At 44.7% G+C, this 27,219-nt stretch overlaps 1 protein-coding gene across 1 annotated transcript in view; it reads left to right on the top strand.

Annotated features, from left to right (window-relative positions):
- The window catches only part of camsap3 (calmodulin regulated spectrin-associated protein family, member 3), a 188,081-nt gene that overhangs the window by 122,804 nt on the left and 38,058 nt on the right, over positions 1–27,219 (top strand). The window contains exons 5-9 of the mRNA XM_048618013.1: positions 6,047–6,185; positions 9,033–9,172; positions 17,027–17,120; positions 19,916–19,964; positions 22,582–22,658. Of these exons, the coding sequence (XP_048473970.1) occupies positions 6,047–6,185; positions 9,033–9,172; positions 17,027–17,120; positions 19,916–19,964; positions 22,582–22,658 (499 nt within the window). The remainder of the gene's footprint in view (positions 1–6,046; positions 6,186–9,032; positions 9,173–17,026; positions 17,121–19,915; positions 19,965–22,581; positions 22,659–27,219) is intronic.

Raw genomic sequence — 27,219 nt, 5'->3', positions numbered from 1 at the left:
CGTATCCTTAAATGTTATGATACTTCAAGTGTTCATCCAAATATCTTTTTTAAAAAAAGTTGTATGGTTTCCAGCCTGTGCTACCTTCCCGGGCAGTGTGTTCCAAATTCCCACCGCCTGCTGAGTGAACAAGTTTTTTTAAATTCCCCAATCCCCACTGAATCACCTGCCCCTTACCCTCAGGTTATGCCCCTCTCATGATTGACCCCTCAACCAAGGGTAAGAGCTGCTTACCTGCCTTGTTTCCCACTTTACCAAAGTGACTGCACTTCACAAGTACTCATGAGGTGTTTTGGGCTGACCGCAAAAGGTGCTATATAAATGCAAGTTCTTCCCCTCTGCGTTTTATTCACTCTGGAGGAGTACAGCTCTAGAAGAACTAGAGTGGGAAGTTGTTGAGATGCGTTGCAGAGGAGGTTTGTGCTTTTCCTTTCCCCCCTCCCTCGTACGTGAACAGACATAACAGAATGGGAGGCTCCAGAAATTCCAAACACCTTGACTTGGCAACTAGAGTCAGTGAGATCAATCATTTAATTAGACACAAATAACAGTAAAACCAGTGCTGCTGCCTAAAGCAATTAAACTCAGCCATTAATTTGACACTCTTACGAACCAAATTATAAACTCCAAATGTCAGGCTAAGGTCTTAGGACCTTTCAACTACAAATTTAAAAGGAATATTACAGTCGAATGACTATTTTTCTTTTGCACTTCTTCACGCGAGAATTGATTCTTGGTTTTAGTCTTGCACTGTGCAGTACTTTTCCGACTTGCTAATTGACCACAAAAATCTATCTTTCTTTCTTTCTTTCTTCCATCCCGTGCATGTAACATTCCATTCAGGAGTTGGCATGAGTGTTCTTTTGTATGTATATGGAATGCTGTGACCTCGGTCCTTTGTAGTTGTGTTGCTTGAAGTTTATGTTGTTGTTTTCTTTTTAATCCTGTATGGATAAGAGCAAACCCTTCAAATGAACTTTTGACGTATTAACAATGTGTGTCAAATGTTGAATGTGCAAGGTTTGAAACAGCCAATCTATTGGTGTTGTATCTGAGGGGTCGGCGGGGGGGGCAGTTCTCCCTGTTATCGTGATGACGGTGGGAGCTTTGGTATTGAATGTTTATTTTCTCTGTCTGAATTGATGTACAACCATCCTGGATGGTTGACTTCAATTTAGAAAATTTTGTTTCTTTCTTCAGGTGGTTAGGAATAATTGATATGGTCTCTCTCCTCTTTCACCTTGTTCTTGCGGGGTTTTTTTGGTTAAGCTTGTTTTTTTTTTACAAAAAATTTAGTTTTTAAAGGCCTGAAAGATTTGAGGGAGATTGGCAATCACTTTATTTGTTTGTTTGTGCGTACATATCTTTTTATATATGTTCAGTTCCCTTTCTGTGTTTGATGAAGATCATTTTACAGTGTAGGAAAGCTGCTGGTTTCATCATTGCCCATTTCTCTGAAAGGATTTGCATTTGCCATACAGCACGGTGGCTCAGTGGTTAGCACTGCTGCCTCAAGCACCAGAGACCTGGGTTCGATTCCACCCTCGGGCGACTGTCTGTGTGGAGTTTGCACGTTTTCCCAGTGTCTGCGTGGGTTTCCTCTGGGTGCTCCGGTTTCCTCCCACAGTCCAAAGATGTGCAGGGTAGTTGGATTGGCCACAAGAAATGTAAGGTTCCAGGCATAAAGTTTGGGGGGGTGGTGGGGGGAGTCTAGGTTGGATGCCCTTCTGAGGGTCAGTGTGGACTCAATGGGCTGAATGGCCTCCTTTCACCCTGTAGGGATTCCACGATTGTGTACACTAACACCGCATTCCCAACCTCCCCAGTTCACAAGCACGTTGGTCACAGCCTCAATCTGTGTGGTCACGCTGAGCAAGGTGGTTCTGAGTTTGCTCTCTGCCGGTTTAAACTGGGTGGCCCCTTTGTCTTGCTGTCGGCAAATAGGAACAAGGTCAAAAATCACACAGCACCAGGTTATAGTCCAACAGGTTTAGTTGAAAACGCCAGCTTTCGGAGCTCAGTTCCTGCCTGAAGAAGGAGCTGAGCTCCGAAAGCTTGTGCTTTCAAATAAACCTGTTGGATTATAACCTGGAGTCATGTGGTCTTTGACCTTGTCCACCCCAGTCCAACACTGGCATCGTAACATCATAGATAGGATCGTTCAAATTTGGCCTTTCTTGGGTTTGCTGTCCCCCTTTTTTTCTTGTTTTGTTAGGCCCTTTTTGTTTTAGTCTCCCACGCCTCTGCTCGTAATGCTGCTTTGTAATGTTAGAATCAATCTTGTGCTCCTCTGAGCCTTGGGTGTCTCCCTTTATCTTGCGCCAGACTGTAACTAGAATGTGAACCTGTATTTGAGTATTTTAATCAGCCCATTTCCCTTTGTAATGAGGGCCTCTCCAGTCAGGCTCATTCATCGACAACTGGTTTCCCACATCAAACCAAAGCCCCATCGGCTTAGAATGATGAGGCACAGAAAGACGGCCATTCAGCCCCTCCTGTCTGTACTAGACCGTATTGGGAGAAACTGGATATCTTCACCCACTATCCCATCCTTCACTGTTTCTTGTGTGCTCTTCAGCGACATAGATTTTATTATTGATCAACCTGTTGTGATGTACCTCTGGAGCAGGCGGGGACATGAACACAGAACTCCTGGCCCAGAGGCAATGATGCTACCACCATTCCACGAGAGGCCTGTAAGAGTGATGCTTCAAATGTGAATGGCTATCTGAGTCGCCCCTTCCCAGTCTCCGAAATGTTGCTATTTTAGGATTAGAATCTTAAAACGTTCGCTTTGAACTTTTTGAGGATTAGCTTTCGGCTTCCCCTGAAGTAAATTCTAACACGATGGAAGATCCTTGGTGTGGGGAGTCGCTTAACAACCACGTGAAATGTGCTGTGTTTGTGCTGTTCCACAGTGAGGACCAACTTGAGGTGATTTCAGCAGAGCTCCTCAGCACCTCCTAAACCTGTCAGTGGAGTACGAGGCTCCAAGTTCTACACCTCTCTTGGTTAGTTTCATCGACAACAGGGACAGAATTCTTTAAAGCCTGCCTGATCAGAAGAGTGGTCTTTCGGACATTAACACAATTGATACTGGTTTGAAGTTGTCCCAAAAAAAAACATGAATTCACACTCAAGCCTGTTAGTAATTGACTAGAGGCTTTGAGTTATAAGGAGAGGTCGGATAAGGTGGCACTTCTTTCCAGGGAGCGTTGGAGGCTGAGGGTGGCCTTATAAGAGGTTTATAAAATCATGAGGGGCATGGATAGAGTGAAGAGACAAGGTCTTTTCCCCAGGGTAGGGGAGTCCAAAACTAGAGGGCATAGGTTTAAGGTGAGAGAGGAAAGATTTAAAAGGTACTTAAGGGCCAACTCATTCACACACAGGATAATGCATATATTGAACGAGCTGCCAGAGGAAGTGGTGGAGGTAGGTACAATTACAATAGTTAAAAGACAGTTGGACAGGTACATGGATTGGATAGGTTTAGAGGGATATGGGCCAAACGCAGACAATTGGAACCAGTTTGGTCAGTATAGACAAGTTGGGCCGAAAGGCCTGTTTCAGTGCCGTATGACTCTATAATGTCTAAGAAGCAGCAGCATAGGAAATGGCAGCAGCATTGCTCAATGTTGTGATCCCAGTGTGTAACACGATTGGGATCTCCTGTCCTTGCACATGCCTTTGATCTTGTCATCACTAAAGTAATGACTCTCCCCATTTGTTTGACGCAATGAGGCTACAGTGAGATCAGATTACAAAATGCCAAAGGTCCATCGATATTTTCGTTCTAATTTTCAAATTCCTCCATGGCCTCACATTCCCGATCTCTCAACTCCTTCAGATCTCCGTCTCTCGGAGATCTCCTTTTTTTTTAATACTGTCCCTTAAAACCTTGGTCTTTGACCAACTTTACGGCCTAGTGCTTCCTTATGTGGTTTGGTGTCAAGTGCTTTAATTCAATGCCCCTGGGAAGTCCTTTGGAGTCTTTTTGTCATGTTCAAGGTGCTACGTAAATGCAAATTGTATTACTCCTGTTGAGTTTTTTTTTCCTTCTTAAAAAAAACTTTGCAAGTCTTCCAAGATTTATTTTCCCCATGAGGCTACTGGTACTTGTTGGAGCTCCAGCTCTTGGTAAACGGGATCCTAAAGGTCCACCTGCTGCAGGTTATGAGCCAGTCCATTAATTTAATTATTTGTCTAGAGCCGAGCAGCTAATGTCAACAACTGAGAATAGCTTCCGTCAGAGGCAGGGAGCCTGATCTCTGGTCTGTCAGAATGTCTGAAGAAGGGTCCAGATCCGAAACATCAGCCTTCCTGCTCCTCTGATGCTGCCTGGCCTGCTGTGTTCATCCAGCTCTACACTTTGTTATCTCAGACTCTAGCATTGGCAGTTCCTACTATGTCTGTCAGAATGTCTGTCTTGTACCCTGATCAAATGTTCACGATTCATTAGCAAATGTTATGCTAACTCTTTTTCGTTAAACATAATTAACTAGCTTGTTTTTAAAAAAAAAAAGTCTCAACAGTGTCCTAGAATAAAATAGGAGTCCATTCACTTTTCGGGTTTACGTTCATGTTTATGTTCCACCTTCATTTTGCCCCGTCCATGTATTCCTCAAGTCCTTTCTCTTTCAGGCTTTTAACTGGCTCACTGGTAAACGATTTTTGTCAGGAGCTTTCTGAAGGAAGGGCATTTGTCCCTTTTGATGGAGCTTTCCTGCTTTGCACAGTTGGAGTGTGAAGTGTCTCAGTTCACATTTGGGTCCCCAGGGACTTGTTTTTCAGGTTGGATACGAAAAGGATCCCCTTGAGCCCGCCCAGTGACACTGTTTGGAGAAGCCATCACTCCAGTGCTGTGTCTGCAGTCCACGGTCAGCTAGCTAGCTGCACAGAGTTACTTTAAATTGTCTCTCATCAGAATGATCTCCACTCCCCTCATATTCTGTTACCTTGGACCACACTGTCCTATGACCCAAAGTAAAAGGTCTTTGTACGTCGGTTATTCCGTTTTGAAACCTTCAACCTTCAACCTTCAACCTTCAACCTTCACCCTCGACCCTTGTCATGCTACTAAAGTGTTGGTGTAGAGAGACGCACTGTCACCAAAAGTAAAAAAAAACACAAGTAACTGTATGTAAAGCACAGATCTTCAGGGGTCATGTAAATGCACATTTTCATTTCAAAAGTATAAAGCTCTGACCTGCTCGGAGTTGACTAAGCAAGACTGAAGGGTGTTTCCCATTCACGTTGAGAATGGTTTTCTAGGTTCAGGGATTCTGTTCACTAATAGGCTGTCAGTTTTATCATTGTTGCTTTGGTACAGAAGATAAAGGTTCCTATAAAGGTTCTATGTAGTTTGAGAACTGCTGAAGCGAGTTGCTTAATACTCTGGCATTTAGAGCCAGAGGTTCTGTGTTCTGCAGCTTGTTTCATTTGAGATGCACTTGCTACAGTCTTGATGGTTGAGCAGTTGTCAAATGATTTGGTTTAGATTTTACACCATCTGTCTCCGATGGGAAAGTATTTCAGTGTGTGCAGGAACTGATCATTTGAACAATACTACAGTTCTTTTGAGCATCTCCTATTGTCCCTGATCAACTCCCAATGTCGTTATTTGCATCGGGAGAACTAAGAGTCTAACTAAGACGGTTGACTTTTTTTCCTATTTAAATACAAAGGAGTTGGATTTTTGACTGGGCCTAGAGACTTCCGTGAGGGTGACCTGAACTTACAGCCATGTATAGAAGATATCTACTAAGAAATCAGATCAAGGCTGGAGAATAAATGTTTTCTCTCAGTGCATGAGGTTGCCTCTTGGTGGAACTAGGCCACTGGCTTTGGTTTCCAGCCTCTGTTCTTTTAGTTTAACCCATTTGTATCGCTTATTTCTGAAATGAAACCATACTAGTGGCTATTTCAATCCTTGTTGTCTGTACAATTGTGCCCCAGACTTTCTCCTCCACCCCACTTTTTCTCCCAGCAACTCTGTTTCCAAACCTAAGTTTGTTTTCCGTCCCCTCTCCCACTCCTTTGTAACCAGATTCGCTACAGAAAGGACAAGGTGCTGACCAAGCAGACTCCCTGCTTCCCCACAGTAACACAGCTCAAGGACCTTGCCAATGGATGTGCAGTAGCAGCCCTGATCCATCACTACTGTCCAGATGTTCTGCGGTTGCAAGGTGAGATGTTATAACACCAGAGTCTTCCTTCGGTTTAACCCTTGGATTTTTGACTGGGCCTAGAGAGTGTGTTCCCACCTGAGTTCGGGGTGGCACGGTGGCTCAGTGGTCAGCACTGCTGCCTCACAGTGCCAGGGACCCGGGTTCGATCCCACCCTCGGACGGCTGTCTGTGTGGAGTTTGCACATTCTCCCCGTGTGTGCGTGGGTTTCCTCCCACAGTCCAAAGATGTGCAGGCTAGGTGGATTGGCCATGCTAAATTGCCCCGTAGTGTTCAAGGGTGTATAGATTTAGGTGGATTTTAGGGGGATGGGTCTGGGTGGAATGCTCTGAGGGTCAGTGTGGACTTGTTGGGCCGAAGGGCCTGTTTCCACACTGTAGGGATTCTATGATGACAACTTAGGACCATGTACAGAAGGCATCAGCTAAGAAGCTTGAGGAGAAATGTCTTCTCTGAGTGGGGAGAAGCGAGGAGAAAAAATTCTACTGGTGCTCAGCAGATCTGGCAGCATTTTGTGGGAGAGAGTTAATGTTTCAGTGTGACCTCCTTTTGAGCAGAACTATACCGACTGCAATGTTTCGGGTTGAGTGAGCCTTCCTCCGAACTTGAGCCCAAAACATTAATTTCTCACCACAGGTGCTGAGCTTTTCTGGCTGTTTCTGGTTTTTTTTCTGATTTCCAGCAGTTATTTTGGGTTTTTACACCAACTGCATTGTTTGGAGAGAGGCAAAGAATAGAAGGGGAAAGCTTTTGTCGTGTGTTTTATATGCCCACATTAGTGAGGTCGAGAGACGCTTCAAGAGAGATTCCGCAGAGGAGGTCGGGTGAAGATCTTCAAGCTTCGGGCCTTTTCGTGAGATTGTTTGAGACTTGCAATTACAGACCTAACTCCACCCATGCTGTGCTATTTATGTCCAGCTTTGGTGCAACTTTGTGACAACATCACAAGGTAGTGCTGGAGTCTGAAAGCCCATCTAGGGCTGTGACAGAATGGAAGGATGAGGAAAGGGTTGATTGGAGGTCATAGGGAAAGGTAATAGTACAAAAGAAGCTGCAATCTGGAGGAGCTGTAAACGAGAATAGAAAGTCAACAATAGTGCTACTGTTCCAAATCATGGGAGCACTGGTTCTCATCTGAAATTGTTGAGCTCGGTGTTGAACCTGGAAGGTTTATAAAGTGCCCACTGGGAAAATGAGGTGCTGGTCCTGGGGTTTTATCAGAAAAGTGCAGGAGTCGGATGTTAGAGTGGGAATGGGGCCAGGAATTTAGGTGATAAGAGCAGAGGTGTAGCTCCCACCAAAAAAGGCTAAGGTGGATATCTTTGATGCGTTTCAATGGAAGCTGGATAAACACACCAGGGAGGAGAAAGAAGGTTGTCCTGATGGAGTGAGGTGCAGTTTTGTTTGGAGCAGCGACTGCTTGGATAGGAAGGCCTGTATCTGTGCTGTGCATTCTACGCAATCCCAATGTCTCAGTGAAGATCCACACGTGTGGTTGCGGTTTATAATTCACTTGCAGAGTGCCATTTATTGTCCATTCTTGGCTTCTCTGAGGTGGTGTTGGGGAGAATCGACTTGAGTTTTGTCCTGGACCACCATAAACCACAGTGTGTGGGCCAGGAGTGGGTAGAGATGGCAGATTTGCATCGTTATGGGATATCATGTGATCTGGTTGCTTTGCCTATTCGCTGGTAGCCCATAGTGTCTCCATCCAGTTCCACACTAACCTCACAGTAAATGCCATGCTAATGGGGCCTGCGGATGGGTTGTTGAATTTTAAAAAGTTCATTTGTGGGACGTGGGTATTGTTTGCTGGGCCAGCCCTAATTGCCCATGAGGAGATGATTCTGAGCTGCCACCTTGAACTGTTGCAGTCCTTGGGGGTGTAGGGACTGTGCTGTTAGGAAGAGAGTTACAGGAATTTGACCCAATGACAGTGAAGGAATGGAGATGTGTTTCCACATCAGGATGCTGTGTCTTGGAGGTCGTCTTCCCAAGTGTCGATCGTGTTACTCTGCAGGGAGTTTAGACTAACAATTGGACATTGATTTCCAAATACTTCAGAGTATTTTAACAATTACCTTAAAGCACAGTTGGTCATTTGTCTCTCGTACTGCCTCATAGGATCTCACTTTGCAGATGAATGCATTCGGGGTTCACTCTTCAGCACCCAAGGTACGCAGACCATAGGGCTGCTCTCTCATTTGGACAGAGATGACTGGTGGTGGTCACCATACGTGAGGCCAGGAGAGAGGTGGAGAAAGTGGGACCTTCACAGACAGCTGAGCCAGTGTGAGAATTGAACCCGCGCTATTGGTATCATTCTATATCGCAAACCAGTTGTGCTAACTGACCCCTCAGGGCCCAGAATCAGCTGTCCAACAGTTCTGGCATTGGTGTTATAGAAAGATAATCAAGGCACTGGAGACCATGAAAACAAAAAGGACAAAAGGACTCACACAGTTAGGTTGGTCAGAAATGTGACAGTATGCTAGGACTCCATTTCTCTTCTAGGAGAAGCAGAGCGGTGAATGGAGTGTGATGAACAGCATGGGCATGTTGGGTCAAATGGCCTGTTTCCATGCCCATGAATACTATCAATACCCTTTTCATTTTTTTGGAATCTAACGCTGATAATGTCTCCAGCATGTCATTTGAGTGGTCCTCCTGGCTCAGTGAAGTGGGGAGAGCAGTAAGTGGAAGTTGAGGCGCTCTGTTTGGGCACTGGTCTCTCAGTTATCTCGCAGCTAAGTTACAAAGGTAATTCTGGAGCTTGGTGGATATAACGGCTATGTGGTTGACTTTTTTTTTCTTTTGCCACCCCACCCCAACCCTTCCCTTCACAGATGTTTGCCTGAAGGAGACCATGTCTGTAGCTGACAGTCTTTACAACTTGCAACTGATTGTGGAGTTCACCCAGGAGTACCTGGGCAACTGTTGTCACCTGGGTCTGGAGGATATGCTGTACACTTCGCCAGTTTTAAAGGTAATGATTCGGAGTATCAGGTTGTGCTTGCGGCCTTTTGAATGCTTGCTTTCTTTATCGTGCTGTATGGAACTCCTGTTCTGATGTTAGAAGTTAAATTCTTCCTGGGATTGGAAGACTAACATTCCAGGATCTCTGATCCCTGGTGTTTATTTAAGAGTATTAATAAAACTTTGGCAATTTAGTCAATCAGGCCAGATTCTGTCTCAGACCATGTGTGCATTCCACTGTGGTGTATAAATTCTGTCCAGATTCCAATATCTGACCACGTTCCAGCTCTGGGTTTAGTTTACATTTTACTGTGCTGTGCATCATTGCCACAGTTAGTGTAAGTGCAGTTGCTGACTCTGCTAAGGTAACGTTCTTGAGTTTCTCGCCCTGCTATGACATTAACAAAAACTGTATTACATCTCGGATCTGTGCAGAGATGACACTAGGCTGTGTGTGTAACAGTGCTTTAAAACAAAATTGCTGGAAAAGCTCAGCAGGTCTGGCAGCATCACTGAAGGACAAAACAGAGTTAATGTTTCGGGTCCGGTGACTCTTCCTCAGAGCTGGTTCCTCGGTTCTGAGGAATGGTCACCAGACCCGAAACATTAACTCTGTTTTTTCCTTCACGGATGCTGTCAGACCTGCTGAGCCTTTCCAGCAACTTTGTTTTTGTTCCTGATTTACAGCATCCGCAGCTCTTTCGGTTTTTATTTAGTGCTTTAAAACGTCTGCTCCATGCTTCAGTTCGAACACCCAGCATCTTTCCACACCTTTGTTTACTTTGCTCTGTGCCCACACCCAGACTTAACCAGTCGAGTGAGTGTGAATATTAAACAAGCTGACGTGATCAAACACAGAACAATTGAACGCTATATTTGGTGCAGCATTCACGTGGTTCTCCGTATTCAGAAACAAATCATCACAGTCCAAATCATGTTTGCCCATTTCCATCTGTATTCCAATGCATAGTCAGCTGTTCAAACAATCTGTTTTTTATGCTGGCAAGCTAATAATGTTTCTCCTCATGATTGAGGCTGAGTTTCAGTTGTTGGTCTTTTTTTCTGTTGATAATATTTGGGGGAGATTGTCAATGATGTAGGTAGGCGGATACTGGAGGAAGCAGTGCCAGCTGATGGTGGGCACTGTTGGCGAATTGGTAATTCTGGAATTATAGTGTCACACAGTTTGGGTAATTATGAATGGGAATCCACACTGAGGAGTACATGGAGTAGGGAATATGGGGAACATCCTCTTCCTAAGGTTCTTCCCCAGTTCCAAAATCAGAAGAGGACATGACCAAAAACCTGACTTCAGGAAGTTCACTGTTCGCTACTTGCGTACCCGGCGGCCATTTTAATGTGCTGTTGCATGCACATATACCTCTTCTTTCTGTTACGGACGAGACCAGACCCCCTCAAAATATTTTAAGTTGGTGTGGACCCTAACTTTTTTAAGGCAAATATAAAGTGTCTGTTCCAGATGCAATATGACTGGTCAAACTACCAGATGTTAAGCAAAAACACAATTTACTTAAACACTATTGTTAAAATACAACAGAAGAAAGAGCAATTTAGAATAACTTAACTCTAACAGAATAATAGATACAGTATCTATTACTAATTAACTGTTCTGATATAGTGATATCCCATAAACACAGCCCTTAGCAAAAAAAGGAAAATTTCAGCCGTAGATTCTCACATGCAGTTCTCCGATCCAGGAGGAAAAAGAAATCGAGAGAAAATTCAGAGAAAGTATCAGCCAGCAAACATTTACTGAGGTTTCCAACTCTGAGACCCCATGAGCTTCTGATGCTACTGAGAAACCGAAACCCAGAAATCAAAATCTGAGGGAGCTGGCCACACCCGTTCAGGCTGTTAAACAGAAACCCAAGGTGTTCGAAGCTGTTTGTATTTCCTCAGACTGCTCATCACCTCTGCCTTACAACCTATCTTCAAGAGAAAAAAGGACAAAATAACCTCTTGAAAGCTGCAGCATGGTCACGTTTATAACTGGCATTATCAGAGTGAGGTAGAGGGAGGAGGCACAAGGGCCAGATTCTGAGGGGAGACTACATTATATTTATTACCTGATGGTTAATTTCTGGATTGACATTGACTGAGGTGAGTGGAACAGCATTCCCTTCAACTTTCCTTCCTTTATTCACAACCTTGGCATCTCTAGACCTGGTTCCAACCATGATGCACTTCATCTGACGAAGGAGCAGCGCTTTGAAAGCCTGTGATTTCAAATAAACCTGTTGGACTATAACCTGGTGTCGTGTGATTTCTGACCAGTTCCCAAGCATTTCACCGTAGTCTGGGGATTTTCCAACCAGACTCCATTTAACCCCATGTTTATGGAACTCATGGCAATTGTTTGGTTATGAGTGGCTTGGCACTTTTTAAAGCTTCCGTCAATTCTCTTTGGTTCCTAGCAAATGATTGGTTGAAGGACAATTTGTTTGTAATATTTAGTCAAACTGTTGACACCCAACGAAGAACTGGTATTGAAATAAAATGCTATCACTGAATGTCCTGAAATGTTTTCTGACCACTAGGTTATTTTTGAAATCTGATTAATTGTACAGGCCAATTATTTATAAGATGTTCTTCCCAATTCTTTAGAACTTCCACTCCAAACTTGTTCTTCACTCTCCTCTTCATCTTCCCCCCACCTTGTTTAAAACCTACCTCTTTAATCAAGTAATCTTTAATCGCCAACCTGAAGTTTCCTTCATTGACTTGGTCAGGTTTTGTCTGATTATACGCTCCTGAGAAGTAGATTAGGATGCATCACTATGTTAAAGGTGCTACATGGATGCAAGTTGTTGTTAGGATGACCCCTCAACCCTGACTGCATGTTTCAGGTTTGAAAATCACCTGGTCCCTTCCCTCACCACCAGACATGAATGACAAGCCCAGTTTGATAAGGCAGCAACAAGGGGGAAACTAGCCATTGCCCCATGACATTCAGTGGCATTACCATTGCTAAATGCCCCACTGTCGACATCCTGGGTGTTTCCGTTGACCAGAAACCAACCAGCCATATAAACGCAGTGGCTACAAAAGCATGTCCAGGATCTTGCAGAAAGTAACTCACCGCCTGACTCGCCAAAACCTGTCCATCATTCTCAAGTCTGAGTGTGGTAGAACACTCCCCACTTGCTCTGGGTGGATGCAGCTCCAAAAGCACTCAAGAAACTTGAAACCACCCAGGACAAAGCAGCTCCTGCTTGATTGGCACCACATCCACTCCGTCCACCACCACCACTCAGTAATAGCAGCGTGTACCATCTACAAGATGCACTGCAGAAAGTCACCAAATATCCACAGACAGCACCTTCCAAACCCACGACCTCTTTCATCTAGAAGGATGAGGGCAGCAGCTACATGGGAACACTACCCCCTGCAATTTCCCTCCCAGCCACTCGCTGTCTTGACTTGGAAATTTATCACTGTTGCTGGGTCAAAATCATGGAATTCCCTCCCCTAATGGCATTGTGGGTCAACCTGTAGCACAATTGATCAATTTGTTTCTTTTTTTATGGCTCTGTGATCTGTCTCCTGAACCTCCATAGGGTGTCCCTGACCTCAGTGTTTCAGACACTTTGTTTTTAGTTCCAGTTTCTGACATCTGCTGTCTTGTAGTTCTGTCGCTGGATTGGGGAAGGGAAGTAGAGCCGAGGGTGAGAGCTTATTGGAATTCACACTGCAGCCCGGCTACGATCTTACAACATGCAGGAACAGGCTGAGTGGCCTCCTTCTGGTCCTAAATGTCAGGATCTGTGCCTCGGAATGGGGCGATAGACACCCCATCGATGCCAGTGTAAAGGAGCCTTTGAGTTTTCAGCAGCCACAAGAAGCTGAGGAACTGTTGTAATGTGAAACAGGCTGGGGCAAGTGCTTTTGATCTCTGGGGCTGGGTCCCATTTATTATTTTAAATGATAGGCTTTATACGAAGCCACATAGAGATTACAGGCTGAACTAGTACTGTGGGAGCTTTCATGGGGCCTACGTGTCTGTGGAAGAAATGAATTTTTTTTTTTTTTTGCGTGAATTATCAAGGCTCCAACTGATGATTACACTGCATAATACTGATAGAACATGCCAAATAAATATACAGAGTCCTCCGTGATGGTGGTTAACCCTTGGAGCATTGACTTGCACTGAATTAGGTCTACAGTTGGGGCTCGGTGGAGGCGATGGATGAGCTGTTGGGTGTTCCAATCCTGTTGCCTGAGCAGGTAGGCCAGTCCAACGCTGTGGTGACATGGGTTCAAATCCCACCCTGGTTAGAATTTGAATTCAGTTCATGAATTCAATCTAGAATTGATAGCTAGCCTCAGTAACAATGACCATCAGATCTGCCAGCGATAATTCTCCAAACTCCCCTTCAGAGAAGAAGATCCGCTGGTCAGATCTGACCGATTATCAGATCCACAGTGACGTGGTCAACTCTGAAGAGCAGCAACGACTGGCCTTGTAAGTGAGACCCACCCTCCACAGAGAGCTGTGCAGATAGTAACAGACCTTGACTGGAGACTGATTCAAGTCACATGGCGTTCTCCTTCCTAAAGGCGTTGATTTCTTGCTTGGCGCTGGCTTCATGCCTTGAGCAAACCAACTGCCAGTCTGGGTACCACGCGTGTTCGGAGACTCCAGGATGTGGGGGTGAGGATTCCTCTGTGTTTCCCAGACTGAGACTTGCAAGGAGTGATAGACGGTTGGCCCTCCTCGCTACCCCAGAGCACGTACCCCCTGCAGATGCAAGCTCCCCAAAGACTTGGGTACTGAGGCCAATGATATCCCTCCAACCCAGCTCAGCTGTCTGAACACAGTGCCGATCCAAGCCTGGGTATAAAGTTTGGCAAAGTGAAACTAATTCTATCAGCAAATTTTTTCCAGTGTTTTTGATTTTATTATTGGTCCAGTAATTATTCTGTTGAGCTTCAGAATAGAATCTGAATATTAAGTGCCAGCACAGCTCGAGTTGCCAGCAGCTGAGAGGCAAATCTTCCAGCAGATGGTCTTCCTTAATGCCAACCACATTTTAATATTTGCAATTTTGCCTTGAAGCTTCAATTTTGAATGTGGTCTGCATTTAAGCAACTTGTTGTCCTGTTTCAGAGGAAGTTGAAGAGACCAAAATTGGCTTGAATCGGGGGGGGTGGGGGCGTGGGAAATGTGCGGCTAAAACTGGCTCGACTTCCCTGGTACATGAGAATTGTTTTACATCTCGCTGAGCCAACAGCACCAAAGGATGTAGGAGCCAAACAATACTGCAGATGCTAGAAATCTGAAATTTAAATCCCAAAATGATGGAAATACTGGCTCTGTTGCCTTCCTGGTGCCGAGATTAAGAACACCTTGAGGCTGGAGAGGGATGCAGCTGTTTGATTTGATTTGGTAGTGTCAATGTCCTGACAAACCTTGGGTTAATAGAACAGAATGCAGAATGTAGTGTTACAGCTACAGAGAAGGTGCAGAGAAAGATCAGCTCTAATATATGAGAGGTCTGTTCATAAGTCTGATAACAGCGGGGAAGAAGCTGTTCTTAAATCTGTTGGTACGTGTTCTCAAGATTTTTGTGTCATCTTCCCGATGGAAGAGATTTACAACCAGGGTGGGAGGGGTCTTTGATTATGTTGGCTGCTTTCCCAAGGCAGCAGGAAGTATAGATAGACTCAGTGAAACAAAGGTTGGTTTGTATGATGGACTGGGCTGTGTTCACAACCCTCTGTAGTTTCTAAAAACCGATGCTGTAAATCAGGAACAAAAACAGAAGTTGCTGGAAAAGCTCAGCAGGTCTGGCAGCATCAGTGAAGAAAACAAAAAACAGAGTTAACGTTTTGGGTCTGGTGACCCTTTCTCAGAACAGGAGGAAGGGCCACCGGACCCAAAACATTAACTCTGTTTTTGTTTTCTTCACAGACGCTGCCAGATCTGCTGAGCTTTTCCAGCAACTTCTGCTTTTGTTGCCTTAATAATTTCATGTGGTCTTGGGCAGAGCAGTTGCCATACCAAGCTGTGGTGCATCCAGGTAGGATGCTTCCTATTGGTGTATCCATACAAATTGGCTAAGTCATTGTGGACATACTGAATTTTCTTAGCCTCCTGAGGACGTAGATGATGTGCTCCACATCGGTAATAACAACATTGATAGGATTGGAAAAGACATTCTGCTGAAACATTTTGAACCGTTAGGAGCTAAATTATTAAGCACATCCTCTGCGTAGCAATCCCAGGATTAGTACCTGAACCACAGGCAAACTGGCTCAGGGAAAATTAAAGTCGGGGAGTTAAATGCATGGCATAAATGTTGTCTGGGGTGCGATGAGTTTAGTTCATGGGGCACTGACACCAGTACTGGGATAGAAGGGAGCTCTTCCAGTTGGATGGGCTTCATGTGAATGGTACTGGATACATTGCCCAGGGTATCTAGGGCTGTAAAGAGGGCTTTAAGTTAAATAGGAGGGAGGGTGCAGTGCCATTGCAGGCCAACTGTTTTGATGATACCCAGAGAGGGACAGGAAGGGACAAAACTGTACAAGCATAAGTCAACAGCATAAAGATCCAAGGGGCAGGGGAAATAGTTTTTAAAAAAAAGGGCAAAACTAATAGCTTTTAAATGCATACAATATTCAGATTAAAAAAAAATTAATAGTCCAAATAGAAGTTAATGGGGATGATAGCCTTCTAAGGTGGCTCAGTGGCTAGCACTGCTGTCTCACAGCGTCAGGGATGCCGTTTCGATCCCACCCTCGGGCGACTGTCTGTGTGGAGTTTGCACATTCTCCCTGTGTCTGCGTGGGTTTCTTCTGGGTGCTCCAGTTTCTTCCCACAGTCCAAAGATGTGCAGGTTAGGGTGGATTGGCCATGCTAAATTACTCCTTAGTGTCCAGGGGTGTGCAGGCTGGATGGAGTAGCCATGGACCATGCAGGGTTACAGGGATACAATGTGGGGCGAGCTGGCGGTCTGGATGGGATGCTCTTCAGAGAATCGGTGTGGACTCGCTGGGACCAATGGTCTGCTTCCACACTGTAGGAATTCTGTGATTCTATGGCACTGTGTTGTATCCGTTCTATGAATGTAATTCTCTTACATGGCCAGGTCTGTTAAAGAGGGAGGGCTGACTGAGCAGTTTGTCTGTTTGTGGTGATGACCGAGGGATCAATATTGATCAGGATGTGTCGGGGAATCTCTTCACATCCACTTGAGCAAACAGTTGAGGCATGAGTTTAAAATTTCGTCCGAAATCTCAACGATGCAACAGGTATCGTATAATTTCAGTCCTCTGAAGGCTCTTCCTGTTCAGAAATGGCCAGTGTAAGATGACCATGGTTCCGATGATGTATGAGCAGATGAATTAAGAACAGGAGTAAGGTCATGATCCTTTGAGCCTGCTCCATTGTTAGATACGGTCATGGCTAATCTGGCTGTGGTCTTAACTCTGCCTTTCAGCCCACCCCCATTAACCTCGGATTCCTGACTAACAAGAGAGTTGATCTCCCTCTGCCTTTAAAATATTCGATGACCCTTCCCCCACAATTCTCTGGGAAGAGAACTCTTTATAAGTTGGCACAAAAGCTTTGTCTCACTGGGACACCGTTGTTTTCTATTCTAATGAAGCAGAGAGACACCAAAGGCTAAAGGTTAACCCCAAAATCTTGTGGGGATTAATGAGCAATCTGGAGTTTGGCTCAATGGTCCTTCAGGAGGTTAAAGAGGATCTTTCCCTCTCTGTAGCAAAATTATAGCTGGCCTGAAGGAGAGGCAAACAGCTATTTTTCATTCCAGTGCTGTGATGGGAGAGATTGGAAGGACGTTTCTCAATTCTCTTTGTTTGTCTCTCTTCTTGACAGATTAATATCCTGACGTTTGTAGCTGAGCTGTTCTGGTGGTTTGAAGTTCTGAAGCCAGAGTTTGTTCGGCCAAGAGAGATTCCAGATCTGGAAGGTATGGAATTCATGTTAGCGCTGCCCATCAGCTTTACGATGGTAACAAGCTAAAACTACAGTGTGTGTGTGTGGGAAGTGTCCATGTGACTCCCAGTTCATTTGAGGAAATGTAATGGTAGCTTCCCTTCACTAGAATATGATGTTACGATCCTGATTAATGTTTGGTGATTAATGAGTGAAATACTGTACTACTTTAGTCAGCATTGGATAACCATGTGTTTGTGACCTAATCAGAACCTGACTGTTCGGTATGTATTTTAGTGAAACGTTATCTTAGCTTGACATTAAAGACCCTGATTGATTACTGCAGAAAGGAAAATTGATGGTGAGAGACCTTCACTCTGTGTGGATCAATTCATCAGTGAATGAATGTTGGGCTTAGATTGAAGGAGTATTTAGTGCAATGTTGCAGAATGGGGTTACTCATTCTATTTCATCATTTGATTTCCTCCCCCCAATCTTCTCTCTCTCCCACCCACCCAAGCCGCATTTGTGTTACAGGATGGATCACTTTCTGTCTAAAGACTTACTCGGAGCCTATTCTGGCAGGATACCTGCTCCTTGCTAGGTTCAATCCCAGTTGCTCGTACTGGCGCTTAAAGGGTTAAATGACGAGGACAGGTTGGGAAAAGCTTAGCTACATCCCTCTGAATGTAATAAGTTTGGAAGGTGATGCAGTTGAGGTGCTTCAGATGATGAAAGGCTTTGATCTGACTTGCGAGACAGATTTTATTTTCTCGGTGGGAAAGACCAGAACATGGTGGGGAGATGGATATCGTACAGTTCAATCCAGGAATGAAATCCAGAAGGATTTTTCCACATAGTGTAACAGAATTTTGGAATACTCATCTTCCAAAAAAGGCTGGGGCTGTTGTGGGAGAGTTGAAATTTGGAGAGCTGTGATTGATACACTAATGTTCTAAAGTGTATCACATAAGGAACAGATTGTCTGTGGCCTAATTGAACAAAGAACAGGTTTGAAGGGCTGAATGGCCTCCTCTCAATTTATTTGAAATCTGTCACGAGAAAATAAAGCATACAGAAGAACGACATGGCTTTTCACATGACAAAACCTCCGCCCAGTTTATTTAATTTCCTCCGGAGAAATCAGCAGCTCCTCAGATTGAGAGCTGGGACATGCAGAATAACGGGAGGTTTACCTGCATTCGACACGTGCTCGAGCCAGTTTGGTGCTGAATTCAAAAAAACCTGCGTATTTTTTCGCTTCCCCACTGTCCATTTCACTGGGCTCGAGAGATAAGTGACCCATATTACTTGTTTCGTCAAGGCATTATTGAACACTGCCTGAAGAGTATCTAGGGGTACAGGGACAGGGCAGCAAGGTGGATTGGCATCTTTTGGGGTTACTGTTGGTCAGAAACTCGCCACATAAACAGTGGCTACAAGAACAGGTCAGAGACTAGGAATGCTGTGGCGAGTAACTCACTTCCTGACTCCCCAAAGTCTGCCCCCCATCTACAAGGCATAAGTCAGGAGTGTGATGGAATACTCCCCACTTGCCTGGATGGGTGCAGCTCCAACAACACTCAAGAAGCTTGACACCATCCAGGACAAAGCGGTCAGCTTGGTTGGTACCACATCCATTCCCTCCACCACCGACACTCAGTAGCAGCAGTGTGTACCATCTACAAGATACACTGCAGAAATTCACCAAAGATTCTGAGTCAGCACCTTCCTAACCCACGACCACTTCCATCAGGAAGGACAAGGGTAGTAGACACATGGGAACATTCGCCCCCCTGCAAGGAGCCCTCCAATTCAGTCCACATCCTGACTTGGAAAGAGATTGTTACTTCAGTGTCGCTGGGTCAGAATCCTGGAATTCCCTCCCTTAGGGCATTGTGGGTCAACCTACAGCACATGGACTGCAGCGGTTCAAGAAGGCAGCTCACCACCTCCTTCTCTAGGGACGACTAGGGACGGGCAATAAATGCTGGGCCCAGCCAGCGACACCCACATCTTATGACTGAATAAAAGAACATTTTCAATGAAAAGGTAGATCCATCGCTGATAGATCCTACAGTTTCTCTTGTGTCCTGATCTGAGGCTCAAGGTGCCTAGGCTGATGATCTTAACTGCCCCCACGATCCAGTGTTAGATGAAACGCTATCACTTTAGGAAACCATCTGGGTGGATGAACAACTATTTGTGACTCCCTTTTTGAAGTGGGTCTGGTGGAGAGTCTGAGGGTGACGTTGGAAGGGAAGGCCATATGTTGGAATAAATCACTCTCTAGATCAGGGCGATCAAGGCGGGGAGGCAATGGTGTAGTGGTATTATTGTTGGACTGTTAATCCAGAGACCCAGATAATGCTCTGAGGACACTGGTTCAAATCCTGCCATGGCAGATGGTGGAATTTGAATTCAATAAAATATCTGGAATTAAGAGTCTAATGATGATTATTAACCCATTGCTGATTATCGGAAAAACCCATTTGGTTCACTGATGTCCTTTAGGGAAGGAAACTGCCATCCTTACCTGGTCTGGCCTACATGTGACTCCAGACCCATGGAAATGTGGTTGACTCTTAACTGCCCTCTGGGCAATTAGGGATGGGCAACAAATGCTGCCTGGCCAGCAATGCCCTCAACCTACGAATGAATAAAGGCTGTCTGAAATACTGTGCATTAGATAGTGGGGTTGATGCACCTGGAAGTGATTCTCTCCCTCCAGATAGACAGCTGATCCGTGTCCCTTTCCCATGGCTTTTGCAGCGTAGGTCACTTTGTAACATACCGCCGTAGGAATTAACCAAATAATTTCTGTTTCAGATGCTTCCAGAAGTGGATTGAACACTCCGTCAGGGACTGAGAACTCCAGGTAAGCCTTTCCCCTCAGTTGGTCCATCCGACAGGGAATTGTTACCTGGATGGGACTGTTTCTTGGGTGGGGACTGTTCTGGAATCTTCCATCACACAGCACAGAAGGCAGCCATTGGATCTGGTGAATGTGAAAGGGTGATCTAATTACCATAGCCCAGCAAACTTCTTACAGATTTTTACAACCTCTTGCTTTCATAACTTGCAGTGCATTCTTTCCCCCTTCTCTCTTTTTAATATAAAAAGAAATTGTTTTGGAAGAATTACAGGGTAAAATAGTGCTTTGTGTATGATGTGGTAATTGAAAAGTACAGGCTGAAAAGGCCTGCTAACTTAAAGACTAGGCGCCATGTTTTATTTGTTGCATTTAGCTCCAAGTGTTTATTGTCCGTTCCCATGACAATGCAGTGAAGAGTTACCATTCTGGCCTTGTCCATCTGAGTTTTGTACGGTTTAGGTCCCATGTGCACAAGTACAGCACTCCTTCTGGGGTGAGCCAAAGTTCTGGTATCTATTGGTGCTGATGTGAAATGGAATGCATTTGGCGTTACTGAAGATGATAATATTCTGATATCAACCGTACCACGAACTCTAGTCAATTGTGGCTGGGTGGAGATGGAAGTATGAATAAATCCGAGAGGTTAACGTTTCCAAAACCAGTCATTCTCGCATTCAATTCAAATGCACAAAATTGAAGCTTTACAGAGGCCCATGGGTTCAAGTTGAAGTGGCAGTGTTTCACAGCCCATATTTGGTGTGATGAATGTAAAGAAATTGGGATAGGGTGTTGGGGGGGAAAGAAAATTTAGACGAGAGTAGGGAGATGAACACGGAGGAGTTTTGTTACCTGAGCGTGTTCTGGGCAATGTGTCAAAAAGCCTCCCCAGATACAGACTCTCCGTTCTTGGGGAGAAGGAATGCAGTATGTGGCTGTGGGGGCTAGGGGTCATGTATAGTGTACCTGCTGCTTCGTCTTCATTCCAAACGGCTGTGTTTTTTTTATTTGACTCGCAATTGCTCAGTACTTTGTTCAATGTAAATGTTATTGTAAAAACAGATGTCTCTCAAGTTACGCGTTCGCAGTGAGCTGAGAGCGCCCAGGAATCACCTTAAAATTGACGGCTTGATTTAAGCAAATGCCAATCCTAGGGGGGGGCCCCCGCTTCTAGCCCCTCCTGGATAAGATCAAAGTGCTGGAAAGGGTCAACAGGTCTGGCAAGCATCTGTAGACCGAGATAAACAGTGTTAATGTTTTGAGTCTAATATAAATACTTCGGAACAGCCTCTTTTGGTCTTTTTTGTTTCAGCATTCTGTAGCTAAAGCCTTGTTGAGTTTAGCCCCTTTAATGATAAATTGCCTCTGACCATTCTTGTTCAACTGGACCGGTATCTCTCGTCTCTCTGAGACGGACTAAACTTTGGCACACTGTGGTTTTAAATTAGACTTGTGTCCATTCTCCGTGTTGCCATGACCTGGAATCTGGTGTGAGTAGGGTTGGCATTCATTGCCCACTCCTAGTTACCCTGTGAGTTTGGTGATGGGTGTTCCTGAATGATTTTGCAGCATCTTGTAGTGACACTTGCACAAGGGTTTCAGGTGAAAATCCCAGAACATTGCCAATCCTTTGGTGCCTCTGGGTTCAATGATATGATCAAGGTGGGAGAACATGGAGGGCTATTCACCCAACAATGCCCCCACCTCCCCCCCCCCTCCCCCCACCGCAATTTGGAAAAGGACATGAGGACAGAGTTACTGTTGAATTAAGCTGCTTGTGTCAATGTATTAAGCACCTACTGTATTCACTGTATTTTGACTGGACTCCCAACTTTGCACCCTCTGCGAATTTGAGCTCATTCAGAGCTCTGCCCCTCTTATCCTCCAGCATCAGCCCCTGTGCCCGCTGACCCCGCATGTGCTCAATCTGGCAGCACCGCTTCAATTTAAAAAAACCTCCAATCCTAGTGTGTTCAGATCCCTATCTCTGCAATCTCCTCCATTCTGTACGAACCCGATTTTTCAGGCTGTTCTGTTCCGTTGCAGACCCGTTCTGAGGAAGGGTCACTGGACCCGAAACGTTATCTCAGAAGGCTATCAATAAACACGTAGAATTAAACCCTATATATGGAAATGAGGTAATCAACTCCAACAGACCCCAGAGTTTAAATACCAGGCGGGAAAACACAACAGCGATTCATCGGAGGCTGCAGTGATGATATTGCCCAGCAGGGTAATGAAACGTCTGCAGAACAACGAACCAGCTTGGCGAGCCAACCAACCACAGTAACTCTGATTTTCTCTCCACAGATGTCTGCCAGACCTTGTGAGCTTTTCCAGCAATTTCCGTTTTTGTTTCTGATTTTTTTAGGCTGTTCGCTGTACCTTTTTTTTTAAACGCCACCGTGCTAAGCTCCAGAATCCCCTCCCTTTAAACCCCTCTTGACCTGGTTACCTTCTTTTCAAGATGCTCCTTTAATTGCTTGGGCGGAGTTTCCATCCCATTGTCTCGTTGCGTGGAACCTGCTCGTTGTGAAGCCGGCTCAGTGCCTGGTGAAGCTGTAGCTGTGTTGGTGGTTTAATTGCTGTCACTGACTGACTGTAAACCCTCTGCTTCTTCCAGTCAACTGCCAGCATTTCTCCTGAAGCAGCCCTTCCTGCCTGTGATCCAGCAAACATCCCCTTCGAGAAGCAGCTCAGGTAATGATTGTTTTGAAAAAAATGCGAGGTGTTGCACTTTGGTAAAATAAAATACTTATACAGTTAACGGTACGGCCCTGGATAGTGTTGTCGAACCAAGACCTAGGGGTTCAGGTACATAGTTCCTTGAAATTTGCATCACTTTTAGGCAGGGTGGTTAAGAAGGCATTTTGCACGCTTGCCTTCATTGCTCAGACCTTTTGAGTATAGAAATTGAGACATCATGTTGAGGTCTCTTCTGGAGTACTGTGTGCAGCTCTGGTTATTAGATTAGAGAGGGTTCAGAAAAGATTTACCAGGATGTGGCCAGGAATGGAGGGCTTGAGTTATAAAACTAGCCTGAATAGGCTGGGACTTTGTTGACTGGAGTGTAGGAGGTGACTTTATGGAGGCTTATAAAATCATGAGAGGTATAGATAAAGTGAGTGAAATGTGTCTTTTTCCCTAGTGTGGGGGAATTCAAAACTAGGGGTTTATTTTTAGGGCGAGAGGAGAAAGGTTTATGGATAAGTACATGAATAGAAAAGTTTTGGAGGGATATGAGCCAAACGTAGGAAGGTGGGACTAGTTTAGTTTGGGAACATGGTTTGCATGGACAGATTGGACTGAAGGATCTGTTTCCGTGTAAATAACTCTATGAATCACTGTCAGGGACAATGGTCCAGGATCAATCTGGAAACCACTGCAGATTCAAGCTTAATTCTCTGTGCAGCAGCCAGAGGAAAAATGACTTCATTTTATTTTTTGAGTAATAAGTTACTAGTTTATATAATTTTTATTAAATGAATATTGACAGAAAGAAGCCCTCTGGGGTGATTGGCCACAGGATAAAACTGCAGGAATACACCCAACTATAGTCATCTATTTTTGGCAGTATAAACTTGATGGGCCAAAAGGCCTCTCCTGTACTGGATGATTCTATGATTCTAGAGTTGCTGGCCCAGTCCTTAATGACCCATCAGTCGAAGCCAACTGCGCGTTTGCTCTTTCTGCGCAGAATTTTGGCAAAGTATTAAACAGATTGCTATCCATAAGAGCTTCCTGCGTGCAGATTGGCTGCTGTATTGCCCCATAGTAGATCACTATTACACTGCACTTTGGGAAGACCCTGATTTCAAAAAGACGAGACACAAATGCAATCCAAAGCCTTTCCTCTGCTGCTCAGTCACTTATTACTGAATTTTATTTTCTTTCTTTATTCACGGGAGGAAGGTGTCATTGGCTAGGGCAACATTCATTGCCCATCCCCAATTGGCCAGAGGGTGGTTAAGAGTCAACCGCATTGGGGTGGCTCTGGAGTCACACGTAGGCCAGGCCAGGTAAGGATGGCAGTTGCCTTCCCTTAAGGATATTAGTGCACCAGATGGGTTTTCCCCCAACAATCGGCAATGGATTCATGTGCATCATTAGATTCTTAGTTCCAGATATTTATTGAATTCAAATTCCACCATCTGCCATGGCGAGATTTGAACCTCGGTCCTCAGAACAATATCTGGGTCTCTAGATTAACAATTCAATGATAATACCATAAGGCCATCACGTCCCTCTGGTGATGTTAGGGAGTGATTTTCTTACTGGGGTCTAACTGTCATTGAGAATATTCACAGTAAAGCTTATTCTATCAGTACATCTCCTGTGTGTCTCACTAATTGTAACTGCACAGCCACTGATGTTTGAAGGTATTTACGTAGTTTGCATGTTTATCAGTTGTTCCAATGCCTACAGTCCATTGAGTAATAGAGTGATGGCTTTAGGAGTGATTTCAGAAACTTATTCCATTGTAGCTGCTTGTAGCTACATTGTGACATTGACATGATAAAATTGAATGGGGTATGTTGACATAGCTGTTCACCAGGTGTCCACTGTGTACCGAGAGGAATGCTCCTGGCTCTCGAAGTGAGGAATTTCAAGCCTTGCTTCGACGCTGACGCTGACGCTGCCTAAGGTTTTGTCCAAAATGCTGTACTCAGTTCCTGCAGTGGTGTCTCAACCTCCTATCTTCTGACTTGGATGAAATGTGTGCTCCTGACTAATCAGGGCCCTCTGCTCCTCACCTCATTACAACCCTGGCCCAAACGTGGACCAAAGAGCTGAACTCCAGAGGAGATGTGGAAGGGACCATCCTAGACTGTGTGTATGGCATCAAGAACATCCAACAGAACTGGAGCCAGTCAGGTGGTTTGGGGGATGGTGGGGGACACTCCGGTGGGTGGAGTCATACCTGACACATAGGAAGATGGTCGTGGTTGTAGGAGGTCAGTCATCCAGGACATCTCTGCAGGAGATCCTCAGGGTAGTGTCCATCCATAGACCTAACCATCTTCATCAATGATCTTTCCTCCATCATAAGGTCAGAAGTGGGAATGTTTGCCAACATTGGGCACCATTTGCCACTCCTGAGCAGTCTATGTTCAAATGCAGCAAGATCTAGATACCATTCTGTGTGGCACAAAAGTTACTTGCCACTTAAGTCGCAGGCAATGACCAACTATGATGAGCGAGTTTAACCATCGCCCCATGTCATACAGTGGCATTACCATCACTGAATCCCCTGCTATCAACACCCTGTGGATTGCCATTGACTAGAAATTGAACTGGACTAGCCATATAAATTGTGGTGATATAATAAGGGAAAAAAAGCAGGTCCGGGATTAGGAATACTGTAGCGAGTAACTCATCACCTAACTCTCCAACCAAGTCCAATAACACTGAAGAAGCTTGAATCCATCCAGGGCAGAGAAGTCTGCTCGATTGGCACCACATTCACAACTGCTCGATCCCTCTACCACTGATGCCCAGTAACAGCAGTGTGTACTATCTACAAGATGCACTGCAGAAATTCACCAAGACTCCTTCAACAGCACCTTCCAAGCCCATGAACTGTACCATCCAGAAGGACAAGGACAAGGGCAGTGGATACGTGGGGATCACCACCCCTTGCGAGTTCCCCTCCAAGCCACTCCCCATCCTGACTTGGAAATATGTCTTCAGTGTCGCTGGGTCAAAATCCTGGAATTCCCTCCCTAACAGCATTCTGGGTGTAGCACCACTCCATGGACTTTAGCTCATTGCCACCAGAGCAACAAATGCATTCACATCCCATGGAAGAATAAATTTTAAAAGTCCAGGCCGACCCTCCAAGTGACGTGATCCCCCAAGTTTCAAGTCGGACGTGGGGCTGAGACACGTCAAAATAATGTTAGTCGCTGCCTGTCCTACACCTTTTCACGCTGAAGAAAGAAACTTGATTTAAAATAACTTGCTGAGCAGAGGAGTTTGCCACCTGACAGTGTGGTGCAGTGATTCTCTGTGTCTGTGAGTTGACAACTCTAACCTTTTTCTGTGGTTGCAGTTTGTCATTACAGCAGCTCAATTGAATTACCTTTAGTACTAGCTTATTAGCTATCCATTATTCTATAATTACGACCTTGTATTCTGGTCTTCCACACCCACCGAAAACACTCTGCAACAATTGAACAAACCAACAAACAAAGTTACATGACTAACAACCTGATGATGATGTTTTTTTCCACTTCATGAGAGAGTTCTTTTTGTTCATGCAAGCTATGTATAAAGCAAAGTCACCCATAATCTAAGACTAAAAAGCTCAATGTCTTTACTCGCTCCCCCCCTCCACATTATTTGCTATCAAGTTCCTGGGTCCATGTCCTCAGTGAAACCTTGTTTAGAAAGTGTTGATCTGTAATTACAGTTTTATATGGTCTGTGTTTATATTGTGTGTATGCCTTTTGTGAATAATTTTTTTAGTAAGGAAATACCAAACAATGATTAGAATGAATGACTTGAATAGAGGCTAAATTATGTTTCCATGATCTGATCTAATTAATGCTTCCGGGCATTAAATACTACAGGAGATTGGCTGGATTTGATAAGAACTACACAATGTATCTATATTTCTATCCTGCAACTTCCATTGAAAAGAAACATTTGCATTTATTAAGCACGTCACCCGACCACCAAAGCATCAATAAATATTGCTGCTGTTGTAATGCAGGGAACAGCCATTTTGTGCATAGCAAGCTCCCACAATCAGCAATGCATTCAAAAGGGCGTCAACACACAAGGTGACCCTTCTGTGAGCACTCTACAGCAGATCTTATTCTCCTGTTTCCTTATAACCGTTCCACACTTTCAAACCTAAATTCCAAGCTTGATCTTGCTAATGTTGATCTTGCTCTGTGCACCTCTTGTGCAGTGTAACCTGTATGCCTTGCTCTGTCTAAGCTCCCAATGATTTGTATGTCCTTGTTCGCTATGATCTTCCTGTACTGCTTGCAAAACAAAGCTTTTCACTGTACTTGGGTACATGTGACAGCAATAAATCAAATCAAATCAAATGTGATTGCACTCAAATACTCTGATATTGATTGAGGGATTGGCCATTTCTCCAAAATGTTGTTATGGGATCTTCATAGAATCATAGAATTCCTACAGTGTGGAAACAGGCCCTTCAGCCCAATAAGTCCACACCGACCCTCAAAGCATCCCACCCAGACCCATCCCCCTATAACCCACCTAATCTGCACATCCCTGACTACGG

Source organism: Rhincodon typus, chromosome 38, assembly GCF_021869965.1.
Source record: "Rhincodon typus isolate 14 chromosome 38, sRhiTyp1.1, whole genome shotgun sequence".
Classification (NCBI taxonomy): domain Eukaryota; kingdom Metazoa; phylum Chordata; class Chondrichthyes; order Orectolobiformes; family Rhincodontidae; genus Rhincodon; species Rhincodon typus.
Note: the sequence above shows the minus strand (reverse complement) of the source record. Positions and strands in the feature narration are given on the sequence as shown.